The sequence below is a fragment of the Citrus clementina genome, unplaced genomic scaffold (genome assembly GCF_000493195.1).
Source record: "Citrus clementina cultivar Clemenules unplaced genomic scaffold, Citrus_clementina_v1.0 scaffold_1, whole genome shotgun sequence".
NCBI lineage: Eukaryota > Viridiplantae > Streptophyta > Magnoliopsida > Sapindales > Rutaceae > Citrus > Citrus x clementina.
Window position 1 is genome coordinate 3,487,955 of NW_006263303.1, and position 11,324 is coordinate 3,499,278.

The window sequence follows — 11,324 nt, forward strand, 5'->3', positions numbered from 1 at the left end:
ATATGCTGGACTGGGTTTGGTGGCTGAAGCTATGGAAGTTATGATTTTGTCTTTCATTGGACCTGCAATTAAGTCTTGAGTGGAACCTTTCACCAGCTCAGGAAACCCTTTTGACCTCTGTTGTTTTTGCTGGACTGCTTGTTGGTTCTTATTCTTGGGGTTTCATCTCAGATAACTACGGTAGAAGGTAACTAGCCAACTTAATTTTACAAATTTCTGGCTTAGATGTGTAAACGCGTTGTTTGTAAATAGGAGTATAACAGCTTGTTTTCTTTTCTTTTCTTTTAATGGCTATTTAGTTTTCATTAATTATAGATTTCATCAATTTTTTGTAGGGATGGCAAAAAGGTTCAAAATCTGAATTAATCGGAATCCAAAATATAATCCGAAATCTAAACGCATCCGACCCTATCCGAATCTGAAGTTTTTCAAAATATTTATCCGATCCGAATCTGATCCAAACAATTCGGATCGGATTTAAAGTTGGATTGAAATCGGATAGATTTTTTACCAATCCGAATTATTCGAAATTCTATCTGAATCTGAAATTGTCCACCCCTAGGTGCAAGCCCTTCTCCAAAGGATGGGTATTTTTTTAGCTTAATAAATTTACTTTACTTTTTAAACTATAATTTAGTAAAAAAATTTACCCTTAATATATAATGATAAAAAATTTTAATAATATAATATCAATCCATTTAAAGATGATTACTTTATGTACAAATCTAATTAAAAGAGAAACAGTAGGCGGTGGTGACATAAGAATCTCTTCCAATGTATAAAAATAGATAACACACTGCAATTTCAACCAATTAACACCAAATCCAGTGCTTTATGTATAGCCAATCAAATTAATTCAATAGTAATTCCAACCCTTGTGAATATGCAATTCTTAATTCTTCTTTTGTTCGGATATAATACTAGTGAAAAAAAGTAGAAATAGACTATCGATAAAAAGAAAGAAGAAACACAAGCTAATTGATATTTATATTTTCTATCTTCACATAGAATTGTAATTAATAGTAGTAATAATAACACTGACACCAAGATTTGCCCCATTGTTTGCATAAATACAGCTATCAAATTGATACGGTAGTTGATGACCAAATTAAATTATCATAATTACTATTTTCTAATAATAATTATTATATCTACTAATTACTGAAATATCTATTATTAATAAATTTAAATAATATTACTAAATATATATTGTAAGCGCTAAAATATGTAGCAGCTTGCAATGCACCATGTGTCCATAATTATTGCAAAATACATCCAACAATAAATAAAATTACTCCAAATCCAGACCATGGAAAAACAAGTATATGGTTACATGAAGAACTATGTGATAAGTTATACAAAACCTAGAAAATATTATTGATTTGACCTTATCCGAAAATATAGCACTGAATGACATGTGATTATTAACAAAATCACGAGCCTAGAGGTCAAACATAGCCAAGAATGGTCGAGTACATGCTTGAGTCAATTTTGTGGAGAAACATCAAGAATAAGAAACAACTTCACTTATAAAGAATGATAAGGTATAATTCAAACTTTTAGCTTATTTAAATTATAAATTAGACTATTGAAGGGCTTTTTACTGGACTATTAAAGGATTTTTTGTCCTTCATCTATTATAATAAATTTTTTTATTAATATAATGTTAATCCATACTACATAAAATATTTGACTAAATTATAACTTAATACAACTTAATGTGATAAAGTCTAATCAATACAACATAATGCAACATATAATGATGAAACAAATGCATCCATAAGATAAGAATACTTGAATTAGATAACATGATAAAAGTAAGAGTATAAAAAATTATAATAATTTTAACCATTCGAATTACATAATTTGTTATAAATGTAAGGAAAAAGTACCACAATATTTACAAAGAAAATTGAAATAAAAGAGTGTAAAGTATTAAATGAAATTTAATAATGAATGTAAAAAATACCCTGACGTTTAAAAAAATATAATTAAAAAAGAATGTAAGGTTTTAAATTAAAAATCTCAATGATCCAATTTGAAAATAATAAAAAGGGGGATTGTGATACAGGTGTAACATTAAATAAATAATTTGTAAATATGATATAGTGTAAAGTGCTGGCCGAAATATACCTTTGGATGCAGGTAGAAATCAACCAACAAATGTTAAATAAAAATGAGTGGAAGGGGTTGAACGAAAAGTTGTTACAAAAGCCAAAAAAAGTGGTATAATACAACTGTTGTAACATAGCTGAACCCATGCTAATGTGACAGCAGCGATAACGATAACATTAAGTTTACGTCAATGTCCCCTTTGCTTTGACTCCATAGGCATTGACTTTTATAATTTTTGACTGAGCTTCAGCTTAAGCTGATCTTTAGATCTGTTTATTATCTGATGGTAATTTACACTGCACATCTTGTTGTTTGGTATAAACATTTTATATGAATTATACTTCATAAAAGCCATCTTTCAAGTCCCAAGTGATTTCGTTTTGCACTGGCATCAAGTTCTCAACTGCCGTTGACCATTAGGCCTATTATCTAAATTATCTATATTGTTTTTAAAAGGTCGATATGGGTAAATTCCTAAGTATTTTTTAGCCCTTACGTCTTCTCCAAGATTCCAACATCAATGGCTGAAAATAAAAAATAAAAAAATAAAAACAAAAATCACATGATCCAACTCCTAAAAGTATTGTGAAGAATTTAATTTTACTTATAAAAATTTTAAAATATCGAAGTGGGACAAATTTTTATTCATTTACCAATATAAAAACTCACAACTCTATTTAGAATTTTAGATATAAATTATTACACGTTTCATTCAAAAATAGTTTTTATTAAAAAGTTTAGATGGAGATGAGAAACTTCATATCATTAAACACTAATCCTTACATGTCTGTCTACATTGCTAATCGAGCTATATATGGGGACTTCATCAAAATCATAATCAATCATGCCAGCCACCTTTAAAAATTGTCAAAACAATTGTTACATGAGGTACATGTACACCATTATACATGAGAAATCATAAATGAATTTTACATCATTAAACAATAAAGCGCGAATTAACCCTACCTTAGCTTATTATTGTTACACATAAGATCCAACTCAAAGCCAATATTACAAAGTAAATTTTTTAACTTATCTCATAGAAGAATTATTCTACTTGTTAGCATAATTTAAACTTTATAATTGTAAGGTTGGATAAAGTTACGCAATATTATTGTATAAGCAAAATATGTCATAATAAAGATCTTAGCATAATAAATTTAGGGGCAGGCAAATTAGCTTATTTTCATTTGATTTCAATTCTCTTTGTATTTATTTACTTAATTAATTATTTGAACCAACTTGGATCAATTCAAAGTTTTTGCCCACCCCCAATTAGTTGTACCAATTTATTCATTAAGAATAAAGAAAAAAATATAATGATGTTGGTTCATCACGATTATTATTTCTAATGAGATAAATATTACATCGTTGCTGTTGCATTTGGAAACAAGAGCAAGATTACATGTCAAAACATAAAAAAAATTCAACACTTGATTCAAATAAAAGGATAAATAGGTAATCTTGATAGAACTTATATCTTCTTCAAATAAATTTTTGGTACTCGTCGCTCTAATATCTATCTATTAATTTAGTTATAAAGAGTAAAAAAAAATTTTCTTGAAATAAATAAAAGTAAAAGAGAAATACAATTGAAAAATCTGTCTAAGGTGAAAAAACGAATTTACGCTGGTAATGGCAAAAGCAGCCAATGGGCTTATCAGAAAAGGAAAGAAATTGAGACCAAAATGATAGACTTTACAAACTACAATCAAACAAGACGGGCTCTAGTGTAAAGACCGGTTACATATTTTGATATCTGATCTTTTCACACGACAATCACTCAGATGCCCAGAAGCCGCAGAGCCAAGCGGCTCAAACAGAACCTGGCTAGCTGCTAGTTAACGAGAGCCCATATCTAGTTCAAAAATTGCAGAAATTGAGTTAATATCCTCTTCGCTTTCAAGATTTTGCTTCAGCACAAAGCTAATGGTAAACCACTAAACCCATCCCTCCACTTCTAGAGTAGCTGCCGGTAGGTCCCGCCCAAATTTGCGAGTTTTAAATCACCATTTGCTTTTCACGTTGCTTTGTAAATTAAAAACAAAAAGCGGACTTACAATAACAATGCACACGAAACATGGTGCTTGGAAATTAAATCTGTGCGCCATTGACTACCCCAAAAAAATAAAAAAAAATCTTCCTCCATCGAACCTAATAATTAATAATTTGCATTAAAGGAGATTTCATATTCATATAATTTTATATAAAATTTTGGTAAAATATTTTCTTGATAAAAAAGACTGCAGGACCCACATTTAATGGGATTAAGCTACTATACAATTATGGTACCGTGCCACAATTGCATCCAATCATTGAATATACTTCAATTAGTACAGTCCACTCGCATCCAACGACTAAATGCAACTGTAACACAGTACCGCAGTTGCACCACAGATTTTTCACATTTAATGATACTTGATTTAGTTGATCCGTGGTGGAAACATTTACACACTTTAAGTTGACCGATGGAAGTCGAAGAATCATTACTTTCTCGGTTGCAGTGGCACGCAAGTAATTATAAACATTTACAATGTCATTTTAGTTTCTCAAGACCTTACCTATAACCTCGGAGAAGGCGATCTATTCGTACAACAAAATCTCAAATGCCCGTTGCTTCCTATCTTCTTCTTTCCCGGCAATAAAATACTAAACCAACCAGAGAAACTAACTGAAACAATCCGAAATGTCAAAAGTAGCCTCAGCATTTCCAAAAATACCAATCACTCCGATTCTCCTTTTTCACTCACCAAATGCCCACCAGATGACATAACCTCAGAATTGTTAGTTGGATCCTCAGTTGTCATTCCTGGAGAAACAGGCTGTGGTACTTCTGAACTAATAAAGGCCTGTTTAACACTTTTGTCTGGCCTCACCTCCTTGATTTCATGTTCTTTTTTCCTCTTAAGCTGTCTTTCAGAAGAACAAGACTGGCACATTTTGACATCTTCACAAGGCTTTCCAGACTGCTCATTGAAATGTCTTGATGGTCGATGCCATTTATAACCATCGGGGAAAACAAAGGAAGGGAGATGCCTTCTGCATACGTAAGAAAAATAGATATCCCTCCCTTCTCTCCGAACCCTATAATTGTCAATCCCTCTTCTAAAATTTTTAACCGTTCCTTGAAAATCAAACTGCTGGCATTCTTTACTAGTTCCTACCTCTTTTCTACTCAAGCCCCAAAAAAAGGCAGAATTTGGGCATGGTTTGGATGGGTCTATGTATTTATTCGGATAAGGATGGCATTGCAGCAACCCATTTGTATCTTGCTCTATCTAAATAAAGACACATGGAAATTTAAACAAAACAAAAAAGAAGGAAAAGTTAGAATAGCTATCATTAATTCTTCGGACACCTGGCTGTAAAGCAGTGGTATAAACCCATTTTGACAAAATACTTCGAAGAAATGTCCTTTACCTTCAGGGTAAGTTGTCTAAACCGAGATTCCACCCACCCTTTCCAAGTTAGTAAATCATCAGCATCTGCTGCAACAATATCAACCTGCAGATAGTTCTCATATGCCTCAAAGAAAGGATAATGCTCAAACAGAGCACTCCACTCCGCCTTGCCCAGCTCAATTTCCTGCGTTGGGCATAAATCGCTAAGGATGAAGCATCAATACCCAAACCTATGCAGCTATGGAGGTAAAACTTACAAAGTATGCTCTCACCTCACAGATCCTGTTACCGCACTGGAACTGCTCTGTCATAACTTGAAGAGTACCTAAAGAGACCTTATAACTAGAGTTCATACAATGATATGCTGGAGTTATTATAGGCATACGATGAGATCGGTCCTTGGGGTTTTTACGAGGATCCCACACTGAGAACCCCAGTTCACCCATTTCTATTGGACACATCATGACAGGGTTTGGCCAACGCCACTGTGTATACACTCTAAAAAACCGAGAAACTAGCATACTGGGAATTGCATTGGGATAAAGTTGGCACACGCGTGCAACCAGAAGAGCCCAATTTACACCACCAAGGAATCCATTAGCCTGCACACAAAGAGAGAAAGAATTAGTACACTCTAATGAAGTGAAAATGACAATGAGAATGAAAAAACAAAGAGGTCACTTCTCTTACGTTTGAATAAATGCCGCGCCTTTTAGCCCAGAACTTCAGACATCTGAGCGTCGTGCGAAAGTTCTGCAACTTACAACAGATTAAAGGATGTTCAAATCAATGGTTAACTAAATAAGACCAAATGAAGCGCATAATATGTTCACCTCAACGTTTGGAACGTGTTTGAGAATTTGATCTGCAACCCAGCATCCATTAAGACTTTGAACAGTTTGCTTATCAATGACATTAAGCACAGAAATATGCGAAATGTCTATGTCCTGTAAATAAGTCAATTTCGGAACTAGAATGACATCAAAGCAAATAAGCAGCAACTATACACCAACAATAGTTTCAGTCAATTAAAGTAAACAATTCCCCAATACAAGAGTCACAAGGTGATGGGATAAGTTGAATCCAGATTTAAGATAAAGTAATAAAAAAAATAAAGTGAACAAAAGTATTCTGAAAAAAAAATTAATTTAAAAAAAAAACATAAATTAGAAACTTACTTCTGGAACAACCAGAAGAGAAATACTTGCATAAAGAAGATCAATGGAGATTCCCTGGAACTTGAATTTCATAACTGGAACATGAGCATCTGGAATTGGTTGAAGTTCACTAACTTCTTCCATTTCAGCCAGTATATCATGCAATATAATGAAGAAATCTTCCTGAAGAAAATCTCCACGTATTAGTAACGGCCAAGAACCAGGTGTTTAGATTCACCAGAACCTAAGCAGATTAAATAGCCCAAATCTATTACTTACCTCACGACTCACATAAGAAGGCCCAACACATAAAGCATCTATATCTGCCCCTGGACCATGTGCCTGTCAAAGTGTGTCAGTAAATGTCTAGATAATAATTCACTGAAGAAAGACAATGTTACTACAATATGGGCATTACATTTAGGCCATTATCTCTTCATTACCATGCTTCTAAATTGCTAAGCATATAGAAATATCAGTTTCTACTTTCTGTTAGTATCCATAAAGCAAAGTTCATATGCCACCAATGGTGAAATTTAATCCAGCTGTAGACAGTGCATTAATACTAAGAGAGGATGATAAAAACAAAAGAAAAGAAAAATCCTCAACAATAATAAAGAGCAAATAAAGAATCGAACTTACCCCCAAGCGATAAGACCCAAAAGTTAAAATAACAGCATTTGCATCCTCCACCATCTGATCTGTATATCCCCTTAGGCAAGTCAATTGCTTAACCCAAGCTTTTACAATCTACAAAAATAACCCATTAGTCTTAATAGGGAATAAAAAAAAATTAAATATTAAAATAAACACTCAATTAATTAAAGCATAAATCAGGTTGTTGAAGGCTTGAAGCCCATTAGTTAGTTAATCACAAGTAAGCAAATTCCTAAAGTAGCATTCAATTAATGCATAATAAAACCATGCTAGTATACTGATTTAGTACCAATGTGAAGCATAAAAGTAGTATATTGGGAGTAAATACCAGATCCAGATATTCAGTAACCTTTTCTCTTTCAGCATCTTCTTCTTTGCTTGGGTACAGACTGGAATCAATCAAAAACTTGCAACACAAATCACAGTAAAACACCACAAAAATCAATTTTTTTAAAAAATAAACTTAATCAAGAAATAAACTTAGAATAACTTTAAAAAAAAATAAAAAGTAATTTACCTTCTCCAATTCTATATTACGTTGACGATCAGCTTCAGTAGGCCAAGCAATAGAGATTGGTCGATTGATTCCGTACCTCAAAGAACCCGACATTTCAGTAACCTAATCACAGCAAATTGCCAAAGGCGAAGGCTCACAATTGAACTAAAAAAAATATGGGCATACAACTCCCGCAATTGGGCCGAAAAATTAAAATTCAGCTAATCAAAAGCTTAGATGGAGGGAATTTTAATTTTTACTTTTTTTTTTGTTTTTTGGGAAACAAGTTAATTAAAGGTCAAACGGGTGTAAAGTCGGGTTTAGAGAGATGGGGAAAACCAGATGAGAGGAGAGAGACAAAGAGATGGGGTCCCCAAAGATGACCGCGTGTGAGGGGCTAACGACGCTGTGTCGCTGCTAAGGGGCTGTGCTAGGAAGTCGTGCACGCGAGGAAGAGAGGGGGCTGTGCTAGGCGCTGTGCACGTGAGGAAGAGAGGGGCTGAGCTGACGCGAGGTAGAGACGCTCACGAGGAAGAAGCCGAGAGGGGCTGAGCCGAAGTTCTGCGCCGTGTGGAGAGGGAGAAACGTGCGGCAGAGAGGCGACGGAGGGAGGCGATGGGTTGCAATTGAAAGTTAGGGATTTGAGAGATTGTTTTGGGTTTATATATTTTCAAATAAATAAATTATTTATAATTAAATCAAATCCAACCGAACAAAAACCAATCGGTTTCTTTAGTTTTAAAATCATTCGATTTTTCCTTTAAAAAAAAAATCTTTCGATTTTTGCTAATAGAATCGAACCGCACCGAATCAATTTTTCGATTTGATTCGGTTCGGTTCGATTCATAAGAAAAGGAACCGTTTGCCCACCCCTAGATGGGTATTTTGGTGGGCTAAGGGAGCGTTTGGGCAAGCGGTTTTAGAATTTTATTTTTTTTGATAAGGGTCTTAGATGATTTGTGTTAACTTAATTTATATTTCTATTATTTTAGGAATTTATATTAGTATTTACTTGACAAAAAATGGGTAGAGTATTATTTTAGGAATTTATATTTCTATCACTCAACGTGAAGCTCTCACGCTGTCACGCAGCTATAACCAATACAAAAGCCGGAGCACTTCCACTTTAAATTTATCCTTCGTACGTACAAAAGATTAAGCCTACATGCTCCCTCGCCTCTCCTCTGTACTCCGCGCTCTCCCTTCCTCGACCGCTCCAATGGCGCGTATAATTTCACGAGCAACTCCTCTACCTGTTACCCGTACCTCGTACGCCGCCATTTCCTTCCTCAACTCACCTTCGATCTCTTACAAAACGCACCGTTTGGATGCATCTTCTCCATCGAATTCGTCGCCGCTATTCGGTCGGGGATTCCGCGTGCTGTGTAGAAGAGAAGAGGAGAGCGTGGTGCGATCGTCGCGAAAGGTTTTTGCTGAACAGAGAGGGTACCGCAAGGCGCGGAGACGAGTGGCGAAGAGCAAGCAGAAGGAATTGGAGCTCAATGTCAGCATTTGCATCGAAGACGAGCTGCCTGATGATCCCGAAGTATTGGTACATTTTTTATTTATTTTACTTCAAGGAGAAAAAAAAGCCACGTATTCATTGTTATGTTTGTTCTTATAAATTTGAATTTCAATGAATTAAGCTCATGTTGCTGTATTTTCTGCTTAATTAAAGCCCTACGTAAACACTCACCATTACTATTAGCAGCTGCTATGTAAGTAATTTTACTGGTTATGAAATTGAATGCCATCGGTACTTGGATGGAATGTTGGGTGTACCACTTTTAGAGAGTGGAGAGTGCGTTTATGCATATTATACCATGTGTCGATGAGTCAAATTGTTACCTATTTTAATCACAAATATTTTCTGTGAAGATTGGAAATTAAATTTCGATTTGTCTATAACCAGCGGCCAATACCATTGTTCAGGCATATTCTTTGTTGATTCATTTTGTCAATTGTACTTGTGTCTTATTTGCAAAATATTTTTTTTCTTTTGTACATGCTGCAGAATATTGCAGAAATGCTTCGTCTTAATGCACCAACTTTAATGAAGTTAGCATTTGATAGTTTGAAAGATTCGACATATAAAACAAGAGATACTGCCGTAGAAGATGTTGGTGGGTTTGAAAGCATTGAGTTGTCTATACTCTTTTGCAACAATGAGTTCATTCGTAAACTTAACAAAGAATGGAGGGATGAGGACCATGCCACTGATGTTCTCTCCATGTCACAACATGTCCCTGAACTCAAACTTCCAATTGTAAGATGTCTATCTTTGATCAGAAAGTCTATCGCTACTACCCGATTTTACATACTTCTTTCATTTTTTAGCTTATGTTAGGTGACATTGTCATTTCTGTTGAGACTGCTGCAAGACAAGCAGAGGAAAGAGGGCACTCACTTCTTGATGAAATACGCATCCTTATGGTTAGTTAAGCAAATCTTTTATTCAGCAGCTGCTTTGTTTTCATTTTGCTGGTTTTGTCATGCTGGAGAGAGTTATCTTGTTCAGCATATATCTTTTTTCAAAAATGAAGACTGTTCTTTTTGCAGAGACAAAAGCTAAATTTATCTATTGGTTTTTCTTCATGCCATGGCAAAGATTGTGTATCTGCATGTTCTGGGGTTTGGGGTGGGGTGGAGAAAATTGTGTTGGGAAGACATCCTTCGGTCCAATATTTCTAAGAGTGTGATGAAAGCAAACCGAATTAAGTAAATTGACATATCAAAGTGCAGTGCTGTAATTGTCTTTAGTAATATTGCTTGTGTGGGTAACACATCCCTTTACTCTTTGCAGGTTCATGGCTTGTTGCATCTTTTGGGTTTCGATCATGAGATTAGCGAAGAAGCTGAAGCAGAGATGGAGAAGAATGAGGAGTTTCTTTTGCAAAGTCTTGGGTGGAAAGGAAAAGGATTGATACAAAGTGCTTATGATTCTGAAACCAACACAAATATTCAAGTTGAAAACTCAGATGGTAATTATATCTTATAAATTTTTCAGTTAGATGCGTATTCTCTTTATTCAGTTAGTAGCTGCATATGAGTTGTAGTGAGTTACTCTTACAGAGCAAAAGTTCAAAGACAGGAAACAAGAAGGCAGCCTACGATTCTATAAACCAAAATTCAGCTATATCTTCTGCGATATGGATGGTGAGAGTGCACCTGCCAATCTTTGATTCTTTCTTCATTTTCCCTAACGCTTTTTACTGATTTATTATGTATTCAAATTCAAGGTACACTGCTGAACAGCCAAAGCCAAATTTCATTGACAACAGCAAAAGCTCTGAAGGAGGCACTGTCAAGGGGCCTGAAAGTGGTGGTAGCCACTGGAAAAGTAAGAACACATGGAATCTAATTCCCTTAATTTTTTTCCTTGACAATTAGGTTTTCTAAAAGTATCTCTATATATTATTTGTGTTGAACCCAAATACATTTTAGTTTCTCTTTTTTGTCACTTTTTCGATAAGTCTAGGTTTCTTTGGACAGCTGCTG

The 11,324-nt window shown here is 34.6% G+C and overlaps 2 protein-coding genes across 4 annotated transcripts in view; one reads left to right on the forward strand and one right to left on the reverse strand.

Annotated features, from left to right (window-relative positions):
* Positions 1 to 4,576: 4,576 nt before the first annotated feature.
* LOC18055030 (nuclear poly(A) polymerase 4) lies at positions 4,577 to 8,663 on the reverse strand. 2 transcript variants are annotated; one of them, XM_024178691.1, is made up of 10 exons: positions 7,848 to 8,663; positions 7,659 to 7,745; positions 7,316 to 7,423; positions 6,953 to 7,015; positions 6,695 to 6,856; positions 6,350 to 6,463; positions 6,207 to 6,269; positions 5,789 to 6,118; positions 5,536 to 5,700; positions 4,577 to 5,393 (listed from the first exon to the last, which is right to left on the reverse strand). In XM_024178691.1, the coding sequence occupies exons 1-10, from the start codon at positions 7,938 to 7,940 to the stop codon at positions 4,839 to 4,841; spliced, it is 1,740 nt and encodes a 579-aa protein (XP_024034459.1). In that variant the 5' UTR covers positions 7,941 to 8,663; the 3' UTR covers positions 4,577 to 4,838. The 2 variants fall into 2 exon arrangements, with proteins under 2 accessions (XP_024034459.1, XP_006450740.1); XM_006450677.2 differs by having other exon boundaries at positions 7,659 to 7,736; positions 7,848 to 8,659.
* Positions 8,664 to 8,853: 190 nt separating this feature from the next.
* Positions 8,854 to 11,324, forward strand: part of LOC18055031 (endoribonuclease YBEY, chloroplastic) — a 5,377-nt gene continuing 2,906 nt past the window's right edge. Inside the window, exons 1-6 of one of the 2 annotated variants that reach the window (XM_024178690.1) lie at positions 8,854 to 9,378; positions 9,841 to 10,092; positions 10,164 to 10,259; positions 10,630 to 10,807; positions 10,914 to 10,982; positions 11,066 to 11,166. In XM_024178690.1, the coding sequence (XP_024034458.1) occupies positions 8,992 to 9,378; positions 9,841 to 10,092; positions 10,164 to 10,259; positions 10,630 to 10,807; positions 10,914 to 10,982; positions 11,066 to 11,166 (1,083 nt within the window). In that variant the 5' untranslated portion in view covers positions 8,854 to 8,991. Of the gene's footprint in view, positions 9,379 to 9,840; positions 10,093 to 10,163; positions 10,260 to 10,629; positions 10,808 to 10,898; positions 10,983 to 11,065; positions 11,167 to 11,324 lie in introns of both variants that reach the window. The other variant, XM_006450678.2, reaches the window with a different exon arrangement.